Source organism: Hylaeus volcanicus, chromosome 2 (genome assembly GCF_026283585.1).
Source record: "Hylaeus volcanicus isolate JK05 chromosome 2, UHH_iyHylVolc1.0_haploid, whole genome shotgun sequence".
In the NCBI taxonomy this organism is placed as follows: Eukaryota; Metazoa; Arthropoda; class Insecta; order Hymenoptera; family Colletidae; genus Hylaeus; species Hylaeus volcanicus.
Window position 1 is genome coordinate 21,359,819 of NC_071977.1, and position 15,330 is coordinate 21,375,148.

At 34.2% G+C, this 15,330-nt stretch overlaps 3 protein-coding genes across 4 annotated transcripts in view; 1 reads left to right on the forward strand and 2 right to left on the reverse strand.

Moving 5' to 3' along the window:
• Positions 1-12,852, reverse strand: part of LOC128872969 (uncharacterized) — a 41,020-nt gene extending 28,168 nt beyond the window's left edge. Inside the window, exon 1 of the mRNA XM_054116190.1 lies at positions 12,480-12,852. Coding sequence (XP_053972165.1) covers positions 12,480-12,693 — 214 coding nt within the window. The 5' untranslated portion in view covers positions 12,694-12,852. The remainder of the gene's footprint in view (positions 1-12,479) is intronic.
• Positions 1-15,330, forward strand: part of LOC128872970 (dipeptidase 1-like) — a 263,664-nt gene that overhangs the window by 175,279 nt on the left and 73,055 nt on the right. The window lies entirely within an intron of this gene.
• Positions 10,818-12,623, reverse strand: LOC128872971 (protein YIPF5-like). Its single transcript, XM_054116194.1, has one exon. The coding sequence runs from the start codon at positions 12,451-12,453 to the stop codon at positions 11,827-11,829; it is 627 nt and encodes a 208-aa protein (XP_053972169.1). The 5' UTR covers positions 12,454-12,623; the 3' UTR covers positions 10,818-11,826.

Below are 15,330 nucleotides of genomic sequence, written 5' to 3' on the forward strand. Positions count from 1 at the left end.
GTGATTTTGAACAGTTTTAACGTGTTTTCCTCGAATGTTGGGAATTTTGTTGAAAAGACAGGACCGTGATTATTGTTTTTATTTTAAAATCTTCTTAACACGTTTATCGCCACTTCACTCATGTAATTGTTTAACTTCTTCGGGGATATTAGCACACATGTGTACAATTAGTTTTTTATTTACTTATAGTATGGAAGAGATCAGTAAAATTGTGAAAAATATGCGTAATTCAATTTCTCAGTAATATTGCACATGAACGTAACCAGACATTTGATAAGTGACTTGAATCGATATTAATTTGAATTTGTATTTATTTTAAACAAAATAATTTATCTTTAAAGAGATTAATGGCGAGGCTCATTGCAAGATTTAATTCAGTAAATGAGGTGCCAAAGAAGATGAATTTAATTAAGATTCCGTAAATTCATATAAGATTACAAAAACCACTATTATAGTTTCCAATATTATTTTTAGTGTACATTGTATAATGTGTACCATTACATAACGTAACGTATTTAATCAAAATGGTTTTCGTTTTACACAAAACAGAATCAAAATTTGAAGAGAATCAACGGAGAAATTTGTTAGGCAACAAGAACAAGGAAAGTGGAAAAATGAAAAGAGGGATGAACCAACAAAGAAAATGATTTTGTTCTGAACAAATGCAGCCTGAGCGTTAATTCAATTTTTTTCAATTCAAAAATAACGCAATCGTAAGAAGAAAATTAATTGTAAGAGTTCCTCGAGTGTATCGTGAAAATTGTCAAAAATAGTTTGATGGAAAAGGGACAGAGAGATCAAATATAACATGAAAGGAAATCAAAATTAAAAAGGACCAGCGGGAGGCTCGTTAGCTAGTGAACAAAACAATGAAAGTGGAAAAATGGTCAAACGGAGCGAATCAACAGTGAAAGCGAGAATGATGAAGAAGCGCGAGTAGAAGAAAGGATGTTAAAAAAAAAAAGAGAAGCGTAGAAAGAAACGGGTGGAGAAGAATAACGATAGCGAAAGAAGGTAAACTCCAGGAGAGATCATCGGGAGAGGTTTTAATCCTCGAGTATGCGAAAGTTAAAAGCGAAAGTTGACGGGTGATATAACGAGGTAGGGAACTCGAAGAATATAATTGCCGTTCCGTTAATTACTACGGTCGTGCGGAGTTGCGCGAACGTTTTACGTAATTAACAGTTTTAAAACGAGGACGATGTTCTGAAATTTCCTTTTTTTTTCCAACCCACTTGCTTTTTAACTCGACACAGAGAACAGGTACCGTCCAATGAGGTGCGCTATAAGCAGGGCACGTTAATCGCTATTTTAAGTAATTCGAGGAAAGCACAGGTCTAGGATTTGAGGAAGAAGCCATCCTAGACGCGTGAAAAGTCGTAGCTACATGTAACCATCTTTTTTTTTTCAAAAACAATTGGTTAAATGGGAAGATCTGTTTGCTGAGAATATTATACATATGTATATCAAAGAATAAAAGAATAATTTTTATTTGGATATTTTAAGTAAAATAACGATTGCGGAGTCATTACACAAATCTTTTCTTCAGGTATGGTTAGATATGGAATAAAAAAGTGAAATATTTTCATTTTCTACAAAATATACTGTGGAAGTATACACGGAATTTTCAAAATATCAATTTCTATAAAAACGGTATACATTTGAAAAGAAAATCTCCTTTTTGGCACAAAATGTAGAGTAGAAAATATCAGTAGCAAGAAATGTTCTTACCTTACCGTAAAATCCATATGTTAAGTCCTCTATGAGTAAATTAAATTAAGTTCTCTAAGTAAATAGTTTTCGAAATAAAAATGATTAAATGCAGCTACAATTTCCATTAGAAATGGTTTCCCTTCTTAAGGGAGGTCACTCAGATATATGTACTATCAGCAATCGTTTACTATCGACGAAGTTTTAAAAATACGTATTCTTATAGTTTTCGACGATGAGTTAAATGATATAAAATTGAATTTAATAAGAAAGAAGTTTTTGTATAATTTTGAAGAGAAAAGTAATCGTATCAAAAAATTCATACCCTTATTCGCGTTTCCTTTCAAAGAAAATGTACAAAAATTGGTATGTACATTTGAAATGTAGATTTTTGTATTTTTAAACATGGTTTCCTTTTATTTCTATAATTATTAATTACGATTGTCCACGTGACACAGATTGGGAAGCGCTGTTCAGGTCAAACCCTTTACCCCTTATCCTCCCTAGCCCAATTTCTCTTTGTCCGCCACTTTACAACGAACTGTGACCGCGATTACGTTTGTTCGAGGCATGCCACGAAATTTTCCCGCGTTATTTGCGGCCAGAAGCATTTTCACAGCCGCGACGTCGAACGAGCGACGCGTCGGTGAATTCGTCGTTAAGCGTTTTCAAAAACACAATGGTCCCCGCGACCAGGGTCGATGATAAATGTACGCAACGAGGACGCGCGTGGATCGAGGCCGGCTGTAATCAAGCATGTAAATGACACGTTTGCCTTCGAGATTTGCATTAATTTTCACTAATCGTTTCTATACACACACGTGGGACTCCCGTAACGAATCGTAAATTAATTACTTTCCAAAGACAAACGTTATCGCCCCATTTTAACCCATCGACCCTCCATTAGTTGAATCATCGTTTCTTCTCCAAATATTCGAAGCACGGTTATTCGTTGGTTATTCATACGTCCATCGATGCGATACAAACAATTTTTTTTATAGCTTTCTTTCATATATACAGCCAATTTCCGTTTAAACTAATAGATAAATGTGCAATACAATAAATAACACAATATGTAATCGAGTGACACATTTTACCGTTAATTGTATTAAATTTTTATTTATTAAATTTACTGAAAGTGGCGTGTAAACATGGGAAAAAGATTTAATACAAATTATTTACTTTGTGCATTAATTACGTTCTGAACGTAGGGATAAAACAAATAACTGTGTTTACAATATATAAAGCAGAAATAATATTTCGTGGAATATATGGACGGAATCGAATGGTACGTTTTAATGATCATTGCATCGAATTTTTTATTTATAAAGTATTCTGCGAGTCACCTATGCTTTAATGAAAATACTTAAATTGAGTGTAGATGACATTCTGGATAACTGCGCTTAAAATATGTGAAGAGGAAATAATAATTCACGCAATATATAAATGTAATTAAACAGAACGTTTCGCCAACAATTTTAGTTATCAATTTGCTCGCCAGAATTGGGCAAAATAATTCGAGATACATATTTCCAATATGATTTCATCGAGATTTCATTGCCTTGCGATTCAACGTCTGATTTATTTTTCATCTAATGCTCAACAGAAAAAGAAACGATGTGGATCAGTTACGATGAACAATTAAAACGTTTGAATAAGAAATGGATTCTGCTCCGTCCAAGCGAAACTTTCCCATTGCCGGCAAGATAATCGTATTAATTTCTTCGCAATCCAATACGCAAGCATTCGGTTTTAAGCTTCCGGCGATACCCCTGCGAAAACTGTTCCTTTCGTAAATCAAATTATCTCGCGCCGAAGTTCCCAACTGTCAAGAATCCCTCTCTTGGTTCTTGATTCGCGAAGAATCTAGAAGAAGGTTAATTAGAGAACCGACGATCGTCAGTGTTACAGAGCAAACTGTGCTAGGTTCATTTCTACGCTTCTGAGCGCGGAATATTGAAAACGAATCTCGCCAACTTGGAAGAATCTCTCGTGAAACGATTAAAGAAAAGACGAGCATGAAATTACGCGAAATTTAATACAGACGGTATTAAAAAATCTCTGAATTCAGAATTGAGAAAGAATTGCGCGAATTACTTCGACGTAACACACTGTACCAAACATAATTCGTTAACCGAGTGGAGAATATAGGATGAATGGATTATTCATGATAATTTTCTAAGGAAAGAGTCAAAGGGTATAGACAGGGAGGTATACTGCTTTCTATTATATTTTCTACAGGGTTTTTTATACATTAAAATATAGTGGGGTCTTTTGTATTAATTAAACTTCCTTTGTGCTCGTGATAAAAGATTCACTTTGGCATTTTCAAGCAATTGCGTTTTCTCTTTGTCCTACTGTAATTTCTTTGAAAATGAAAACCTTTGGAAATGGTTAACGTTATACACTTTAGGATATACCTTATGGAGTATAGATTCATGTTTTTTAATGAGAATTCTGTATAATTTGTAATTTGCATATTAAAAATTCCCAAAGCTTAGCTTGTTGGTCGAGGAACTTTAAACTGAAAATTTCCATTTCGTTATTACTAATGTTACAATTTTTATAAATATTCATAAAAATGTTGTTTTAATTTAAACGAAATAAACTTAGCATAATCTTTTGCTGCTAGACCACATTTATGAAAATCTACTTGCCAAAATAACAATAAAATAGTCTAACACTTTGTTTCCAGAAAGCATCGGGCGATATTTAGCAAGTTCAAATAGGGAACTTTCTTGAAATGTATATCATTCAAGAAATGGAACAAAAAAATACGTTTTCATTGTCGTTAATCAAGCGTTCATAAAATTGGAGTACTTGGTAGCGTTTCAGATAATAGTTCAGCAGAAGTTCACTAAACCGAACATTGACGAAAATTTCGTTCCGATAACTGAACTTCAAATAAATGGAATTCTACTGTACTAAATATGAAATTTCAAACATTAACCCTCTCAGCAACGATTTTTTTTTGCGCTTTTCTTATATCTTTAACTGTACATCGGAAATAACATTATCGGAGCAGCCAAACCATAAAATTTTTAATCCCCTTGTTGAGGGATTCTGTACCGAATAAGTTATTATAAAATTTTTGTTCTTTTTATTATTGATAGTAATCATAATTATGAAAAACGACGTTGCACGGATGTATTCGACTAACTGGACCCCGCGGTTTCACCCATGTGGAATACTATCTAATACTATAAATATTTTAGTAATACTACTAAAATATTTTATTTGCTGAAATTTTATATCCCATTTGAAATGCTATTTTATTTGAATTCCGAAGAATTTATTATTTAAAATAGTATTTAAAATATTTTCTCTTCAAATATTATCCACATCTGTCCGTAACTCATGTTTCAATCAATATTTCTGTCTATCGTGTTGCCACCACTTCATTTACAAATACTGAGATTTCAAACTGAAAACTGAAACCTTATAGCGTAGCTCAATTACTAAAGAAATCGCTCAACACCCTACATACAAACAAATTTGATCTCTTCGTAATATTTTTTTTTTTTATATGGATTTATTTTACGTCGCATATACTGCATGGTAATTAGCGACGAATTTGATTGGGTTTCTGGTGGTGCTATGTACTACTGTAGTAGTTTGGTGTCCCTGAGGTAGTTAATGGTATTTTGCATATGTTCCTGGAATGTTAGAGCTGTTTCTGGATTGTGGTTATACTTCCTTCTTTGTTGATCGAATTTGCTGCATTCGTATAGTAGGTGGTGGTCAGTTGTGATTTCCTTATTGCAGGAGTCGCAGTGGGGAGGGTCCGTTTTCTTTAATATGTATTCATGTGTGATTTTGGAATGTCCAGTTCTCCATCTAGTCATTATTATTTTTTCTCTTCTGGTCATGGAGTGTTGGGATACTGTTTGGTAAAGGTCGTGCGTTATATTGTGAGTTTTTGTTCTTTTGTTGTTCCATATTTTATTCCATTCTTCTTTCGATGTGTGTTGTATTCTTGTAATCAAGTCTTGGCATGGGATTTCTATTTCATTATTTGGAGTCATGGTTGTCGCTTCTCTTGCAATGAGGTCTGCTTTTTCGTTGGCAGTGATGCCTTGGTGGGAAGGTACCCAAGTAATTGTTATGTTTTTGTTTTTGTTTGTAAGTTTAATGGATGTTTCCTGGATTTTTTGGATGATTTCGGAATTATTTTTTTCGTTTACGTTCACTAAGGCTTTAGTACACTTATGGAATATATAACGTGGTTTTGTAAGGGATGTGTAGATATAAGGTTGACAACTTCCAGTATTCCGTAGGCTTCAGCGGTAAAGATAGTGGTAGATTTAGGTAGGCTTTGTTTTATTTCGGTGTTTTCAGTGATGACAGCGTATCCCACTCCATTCTCCGTTTTTCATGCCTCAGTATACATTTTATACTTAGTAATATTATTATAGATTGTTAAATACAGATCGTGGCCTCGGCGATACGCTGCGAGCCGTAGGTCAAACAAAACAATCTCGTAAGTCCCGAAGAACTTCCGAATCGGGAACTTGCCGAACGTAGAACGATTTCCCGAGGCTATCGTCCGCCCCTGGGCGCCCGGGGGTTTTGCGTGTGCACGTTCACGTGGAAACCGCCGACGGACCGTTCGTGTTGGCCCAACGGGAACCGAAACCGCGATGCAGCCTGCAGCCGCGGGCCTCCAACGACTTGGCCGAAGTTGCAAACTACGGATTGCATCGCCGCTGCGGTCGTCCCCAGCTACCGACTTAATTGCAAGTAATGCCTCGCGTCCCGGTCCAGACAGAAATTTAATACCAATATCGCACCCGGCGATTACGCCCGGGCGTTGTTTACGGTTCGAAACCGCGTTTCTTCGTAACATGGACACGTCAGACTTCGTTCGAACCGTGAGACAATTTACACTTTACTAGTACATCAGTGTGATTGATTTTGAGAGGTGGAAAATGTTTTGAAGTAACGAGAATGAATATTTAACTGTGTTGACGTCAAGGGTGTTTGTTAGAGCGGATTCGATTCTTCGATTGCGTTGGAAACGTTTGGTCTGAGGAATTTTTAATTCTCATGAAAGGACGAAAGTTCGGTGAAAATATCTACTAAACAGAAACCACGATAGGATACTGCAGTTTGAAATTTTTCTACAATTTTACAAATTTCGAAAAGAATTTTCTATTTTCTATTTTATCGATACTAATAAAGTTATTTGCTATTTTAAGAATTTTAATGGAACTCTTTTTCAATTTAAAAAATTCTAATAAAGTCCTTCTTGAATGACATGAATTTTAATAAAATTATTGTCCAATTCTAAGACTTTTGAGTTTAAATCCCTTTTAAGGGGGTGAGTTAATCATAATAGGGTAATATTGAGCCTCGCATTTGTTTGTACTTGAATATTTACTTCAACCGCAGTAAATGGAAATAATACAAACTAGTTCGTCCCAGCGGAATTAAAAAATAATACAATTTGAAGATGAAAATTGGAAATTGGATACTTTAAATTGTACACGCCCCAGATAAACATCCTTTGGGATTGTTGCTCTCATCCTTAATTTGGAAAACCAGGCCACAATGCCACCACTATTCCCTGAAATCCAGCGTCCTCATGGGCTTAGGATACATCCATTGCTATCGACTACCAGGTAGAAACTCCAATTTCTCAAACTCCCAATTAGAATACACGATTCCCCAACTCGTAAATAACTAAAGTTGAATGCAATTAAACTCTTGATTAATCTGTACAAACGTGACCTTATTTTTATGCCTTTCAGCTTCATTTTATCCTTGTTGAGAATATATACGTATCTGTTTCTTAATCATGTGTTTGTGTGTCTGGGTATGTGTATGTGTTTGCGCGCCTTGACCTTATAAATATGTATTCTTTTGTTTTAAGTCAGTCTGTCTCGACCCGTCTATAGGCAACGTTTTGTCAGAATAAATATACGCATATATTAAAACCGTAACAATCCTGATAAATCTTCATAATTAATTTTTATATTTAATTTTAAATGAAAGACATTAATATAATCTAAGATTAACTGGCCTAAGGTTATATAGCTTATTATAAAATACCATACCATCCTTATTCTGTAATTATTAATTATATTAAATTCTGCTTTAAGCTATTCTATGTATATCTTCCAACTTTTGTTGTTTATTATATTACTGTTGTTATACAAATTTCATCATATTTAGAAGATCGTAATTCAGAAAATTGCAACCAACTGTCTACTTTAGAAAATATAGTGCCTCAATTATATTTTCTATTTACTTATTCATGGTCAAAAGCAATTCATAATACAGAAAGTGTATTTATTGTAAAATATCATACCACCCATTATTTTATAACTAACGGTCCTTTAATTATTGTTATACAAATTCCATCCCCTAGAAAAGATCCTAATCCAAAAAACAAATTTCGTCTACCTCAGAAAATATTGTACCTCGATTATATTTTCTGTTCGTTTTCTCCTTTTCAAGATCAGTTCCTAATAAATCAGAAAAAGCTATTCATTCTATTTATACGAATTTGAATTTCATTTCACTCACAGCAGAAGCCACTTAAATTCGTGAAATTATCCGAATGAAAAAAATTACGGATGAATGCCGTTCGCAAGCCCTTAAGACCTTCGCTGGCACCGCGTTCCAATGGCAGAATGTTACAACAGTTTCTGGTTAACATCGGTTGCTGGACTCGAATGCCGCAATTCGTGATTTTCGATTGCCTAATTCCAGGCCGATATACACCAACTGTGCATTGTTCCATTATCGTGTAACAATGCGCCTCGCTGGACCTCAAGCGGCAGTTTCTGTTCACGTCTTTGTGTGTTTCGCCTCGAATATACAGGGTGTAAGATTCTTGTATTACAGACTAATACCTCTGAAACCTTCAGAGATGGAGGCAAACGTTATTGCTTTCTGTTCTGTGTAAAGGGATATTGTTGTTCAAATTAATGTCCAGCAATTATTTTGCAAGATAATGTAAGATTTAGTAATTATGTAGAGAAAAATGAATAATTCGCTCTGATATGTATCATTGATATATTGTCAGGAAATGTAAATATTTAGAATATTTAATGGAAGACTTTCATAATAAAGTAATGTACAAGTAAGTACTTCCATCACTTGGATAATTTATAATTGTACCTAGGTACAAAACTAACTCTTTATGTAAGTTGTTTAACTGATAGTAAATGTACAAGAAGATTACGAGAACTGTGTGGATAATTAATATTTTTATATACGTGTATGTAGTTTTTCTTAAACACAATTTACTCAAAATATCCAAAGACTCGTGAAACGAAGCAGTCATACTTTAACATCGCTAAAATCTTCATCAAAGTAATTTAAGTTCTCTACAAAAAATAAAGGGATCCTTAACACACGAGAATGGTATCAATATATTTACAGCAAAATACAATTAACAATCCTAGGCGAAAATAAAATATAAAAAGAACGCGAGGAAAAGTATATGATAATCCAAACCAACATAAAGCTACATTTTATTCTTCTTAAATAGCCCAATAGAATTCTTCAAAAAAATTGAACGATACTATTCAAGAGAACAATTAATTACCCTTCCCATAAATAAATTACGAATTCCAAGTAACATTTAATCGAAATAATACACCTAATCGTAGAATAGAATAAATATTGCGAATCGTTCCACAAAACTTGTAATCGTCTTCTATTATCCGAATAAAATTCGGCACATCTATTCTCTTGATTCTTATTTTGCACCCTGTGTATACGAAGCTGAAACGCTAACAACGCAAACTTGATTTCTGGGCTAAACAGGCTTAACCGGCGTCCTCTGCAAATTGAATTATCGCAAGATCCTGTCAAAGATAGCTCTGTTCCGTGAGTCGGATGAACGTAGTTCACGTGCATGATGGACAGCGAGATCTCAGTGGAGGAGGTCAACGATAAGTCAGACCGCGCGCGTTTTACGACGCGGATTAAGCATGCCACGTAACCCGCTGAAAAATGTCGCCTCGCTTTTTGGTTCAGACACGAAAACAACGCTTTAATACCCCTCATATATCGCACCTTGAAACAACACCTGCGTTTCCTACTGCGCAAAAATTAAGGGTTATCTAACCCTTTGTATTGCCAATCAAATTAAGGGGAAAATTAGGATGCCGGATAGTGTACGAAACAAAGGAAAATACAAGCGGTAATCATCATTAAGGGGGTATCCTGAATTAAGAAGTCCAAAAAAAGCGGTTTTTCGTGAATTTTTTTAGAATGGAAAAAAATAATTAATTCTATCGAACTTATTATCCTATTTTCATACATATTTGAGTAGTCTGTGCAAATTTTTTCAACAAGAAATATTCAAATTGAGTCGACTATGACGCACATTTGTAGAGCACTTCACAATAAAATCCTCCTATCGGCGGAAAAGATACAGATCGTAATTTTGGTTTTACACAAAAAAAAACCAAAGAAATTTTCATTTTTATACATTTTTCTTCTATGTGAACTAAAAGAATTCATACAACAAAAATTTTAAACAACTTTTTTATCAAGTTAAAGTGATTTTTTGCACCCAAAGAACTCGTTCTTTTCTTCAAACTTGCATATATATATATTTTTTGGGGTTTACTAATATAACTTTAATATTTCATAAGTACACGTTTCTTCATATATATGTCGAATTGAATAACCTCCTCCTTTTCGAAGTCGGTCAAAAAGAATCCCTTGTATACCGTCCTAAAATCTTCCTAAACACTTAACAATAACTAGTTTTCAATAATAATTCAGTTAAGTGTGCCAAAAAAGTGAATTTATATCTTTTGCTATACATACATACCACTTTAACTTGAATCATGAAATAAACGAAAAAATTGATACATATGTATTGTAATAATAATCGGATTTGCTGGCCACATCTCCGATTGTTTTGAAATTTTGCACGAGCGTAGAACATCGAAAAATATTTCATACGAATTTTCTTATTTTTGTCAATTTTCATATTTAGGGGGTTTTTCATCCCTCATAAAAAGAAATGCAAATATACATTTTTCCTTTCAAACGATTTTCATGAAATTTGGGGGTATTTGGGGTCGCTGATTACGAATCTGAACTCAAAATTAAAAACTTCAAAGTGCAAAGTGAGATCGCGCGTTCTGATGATTAATTTTTTTTAGGTGTTTTTCATTCGCAGCGAAAGTCCTTAGCAAAAACTGCACTGCGCTATAGTACCTAGCTCTAAATTTACCGAATCTTTTTTGCAGTTAGTTTTCTCCTAAATTTAGGTCACTTGAATAACGAAAGGAAGAATGCAACTGCTTTTTCCTGAAACCTTTCGTTAGTTTTAATTAAGCGCAAGGTGTTTCGTTAAACGTGGGAGTAACCTCAGAGCGCAAAAATAATAAACAAGTTTATTTAATCAGTACTGCCCAACTTTGTTTCCCTACTACAAGCCGTTTTTAGAGTTTTGGTAATTCTCATCTCAAACTGCAACAGTGTAACTGATTTTAGTTATTTCTTCTGCAATGTGGATGGGTTTGTTATTTGCGAGTAATTTTATAATTTCTATTTATTCTTTATTATTATCTATTTTTTCCTCTATAGGTTCGTCATCCGGGAATTAAACGTACAAACTATATCACATTTTCTATTTGTTATTTAACAATCTGAGTATTCTTTATTTATTTCAAATGTATTGTCTATTTACTCACACAATTTATCATTCATATTAAAATCACCAGTGACATTCATTCCTTACATGTACCAAAAAAGAACTTTAACAAGTTTATGTATGACCTATCCTTTTTAATGTCCACATACGAATGTAAAACTTCACACAATCTTACTCATATGTATAATATAGAACTAGTTGTTATGACACGATTTATGTACTAATTATAGAAAATAATTAATTAAATAATAGGAAGTATAAATCATATTATTAATAGATAGAAATATCCATAACATTACATATGGATCTATGTTTGTGATTATTAACATGTTATTTACTAAATGATCCTAAAAATATTAAATACAAATGGAGTGCACCATTTAGTCTTTTACTACTTTCCAGATCTCATCCTTTTGTATAAGTTAAAAATGTAATGAAAATTAAATCTTCCATTGTGAAAATACTTTAAACTCAACTAGGTTTATTAAATATTATTGAAATATTACTATCAATGTGAAAGTGCCATAAAGGAGAGCACAAGGATAAGCAATAAGGGGACGTTGATTTACTTCTCCAAATATAATAGAGAAAAATCTAGATGCAGAAAGTGTTGCCCAAGCAACTGCAATCACGGCAAGAAGTAATCCAACGAAGCCTTTCAATCTAATAAAAATATTTAAACAAGCAAGTCCTACGACGGGTAGTAAACAGTATCCTAAAACAGATGCTACAGCAGACAATGTAATATTACTGTTAATATTCATTAAGGACAGAAGAATATACATTACTATGAACGATATCATAGCTAAGCCGTAAACATAACCGAAATACGCCTTCGTGGTAGCTATCGAAAGAAATGCAGCGAATGCTAAGTAAAATATAACCGGACCAGCTAAATCGGAATCCTCTAGCAAATAATTTACATCATCGATTGGCCCTACTTCGTGAAACGGATTTAAAACAGCCAATGTTTTTTGCATTATTCGATCGATATCTATGCCTAATTCTTCTAAGAGCGGTGGTTCATCCTCTTCGTCTACAAAACCATTCGAACCTACGTTTTCATAGTCAAAGCGATACAAATTATTCCATGAGTTTATACAAAGTAATCGTATCATATTAAAGATTCATTTTAATTGTTCACCTTTCGTAAAATCACTTTGACTTAACATTGCACCACTTTGACTGTACTTTAGGTAGCTTTCATGCGTGCACGAGAAATAACTCTCAATCTGTTGTTCATGACTTGTCTGGAGCTCGAATTGTTGGTTAGGTTGCTCCGAAACTGGAGATTCAAAGTTACATCGGTCTAGATAATATTGTCTCCAATAATCTTCATCACCCATATACTCAGACATTTTCGCACTCACTCTAACCCACAATTACTTGTTTTTATACAAAACTTGTTATCTCTTTTAGTGTTTATATAACCACTTTAAATGTTTGACACTGATCAGTAGCCCTGGGTACCAATTCCACTGCAGTTCTCGCATGAACCACGTGATGGCGCAATCTGGAGGACACTGGAGGACATTCAAGAATAATTAGTCATTTAAATTCAGTAAAAACTCTTACGCTGATGTTTATAATAAAAACTGTTAACGAAGGAGTTGTAAATTTTACTTTTAAATTAATGTTTTTGCAGTTTCGTTGATGATTATAAAAATGTATTAATATGAAACCTATGATTGTTAGAGACATATTTAATAACAGTATATAATGCAATCGTTATACCTAGTTTTATTTCCAAATACGCGGTTTTGAAATTATTCATATAAATTACAATATATATGTCGCAGGGCTAAATGATAAAAATAGAGATTTAATCAAATCCCTACGGTAGATGATCAATTCACGTGAGATTTTAAAATAACAACTCCGTAAGGTCATTTCCCTAAAGAAAGTAAGTGATTTGATCAAATCTCTTAACTGTTTTAACAAAAAGATGAAATAGTATGACTTGATCAAATCCCTTAACTGTTTTAGTATAAAGATGAAATAATATTGTTTAGATATTGAAAGTATTTATTTAGTATACCATGCGTTATTAAAAGTAGAATAGGTAATACAACAATACTCATAGAAACATCAATTATTTATTCGAGAGTAATTAGCAAAAGAAATAGGTAAATGCCTGTGAAAAAGTAACGTACATACTTTGTAACTTGAGATGCCACAAATCAACAACGTGTTTTAATAAAAATGAATGAACGTATTTATTTACTAATTACATTCACTAAAAATGTTTAAAATTTCATTAAAAATATCCTTTTTGTGTTTTAAAATATCAGCTTAAGTACCTATTTCTTTTGCTAATTAGTTACGAATAAATAATTTATGTTTCTATGAGTATTGTTGTATTATCTATTCTACTTTTAATAACGCATGATTTACTAAATAAATACTTTCAATATCTAAATAATATTATTCCATCTTTTCACTAAAACAGTCAAGGGATTTGATCAAATCACTTACTTTCTTTAGGAAAATGACCTCAGAGAGTTGTTATTGTTATTTTAACATCTCCCGTGAATTCATCATCTACCTTAGGGTTTCGATCAAATCTCTATTTTTATCATTTCCCTGCGACATATACACGGATAAAAATAAAACGATAGTATGTCTCGTCTAAAACTTATCTTAATTGAAGTTATAGTTTATTTAATGTATAGATTTATTATTTATATTCAGTATATTCATTATATTTAATATATTTATTACATTTATTACACTTATTTAATTTTACATATAACTTCTACATTCATTACATAGCAGACACGTTAAAGCATTTGCTGTGGCGGTGTTAAGCGAACAACAACAAGAATGAAAACACTAAAACCCGATATCGGCACATGTACGCGCACGTACAAAACAAAAAAAGATACGGGAACATTGACAAATCGCACGACGGAAGCGTCATATAAAATAGGCGTTCGAATATTTATACGAATCTGATAAAATACTGGAAACCATAAACTTGAACTGGTACCAATTACGCGATTCCGCCGATACGCATTACCCGGGACGGGAATTTAATCTCTGGCAACAAGAGCCGAAATTTCGTCCATCGACGGGGACAGATACATTTAAAAAGTATCGATCCGCCGCTCGCCAGAGTCCGATGGAAAACGCGAACCATCCGAAAGAGAAGTAACAAAAGGTCGTAATAAATTATCACCGCAAATTGCCGACAAATGCGGTTCCATCGGAGAGAAAATTGCTGCCGCGGCATGATGGAACGCCCGAACCGTAACGTTTAACAGACGCCGACGGTTCCCGACCAGCAGCGTGTGTATCATCGCGAAAAGTATCGAATTCGCGATAAAAGTGCGAACGGGAACCTCAAAGGGACTATTTCGCCATGGTGGAAACACGAGGCGACCGAAACATTCCGTCCCGCTCGCGATCGTTCTTTTTTTTTTCTCTTTCTGCCTTCGCGGTCGGAGGAATTCATAGATTTTTGTCGACGCGTGTTATCAATTCCGCGTGAACGAGCGGGACCGTCAGCTGGGAGAATGAACACTCGTGCCCGCATCGACGGCGATCCCGCAGTACCTTTCCCCGCTGACAGCGATTCCGGTTTCAGAGTCAGGAGAAAATCAACGGCAGGAAAAGGATCAAAGGGCTGGAACGAAGCAGCCGGGCAGTATTTGATCGTCATTTGAATTAAAGATGAACGACGCCGGCCCCTGTACCCGTGGAACTCGTTTAAATACACCGCACGTTTCGACCGATGGTAATCTTTCGCCCGTGGGCCATGGCCCTGCGAAGACGCTAATCAATACTTCCGCAAACAGGAGAATTTCGATGACCACTCTGAATGCGAATTTCACAGTCGACGGGGACAGTTGCGTTTACGGCTCGATGAATTCTCGTTGGAATATTGGAAATGCGATAGTGAATATGATTAGCACGACGAATACGATGAATATGTTGAATGTAGTGAGTATGATGAACATGTTAAATGTAATGAACGCGGTGAATATGATAGACAC

What these genes read in the sequence shown, in the direction of transcription:
- LOC128872971 (XM_054116194.1), bottom strand. Translation starts at nt 12,453, where the DNA reads ATGATACGATTACTTTGTATAAACTCATGGAATAATTTGTATCGCTTT.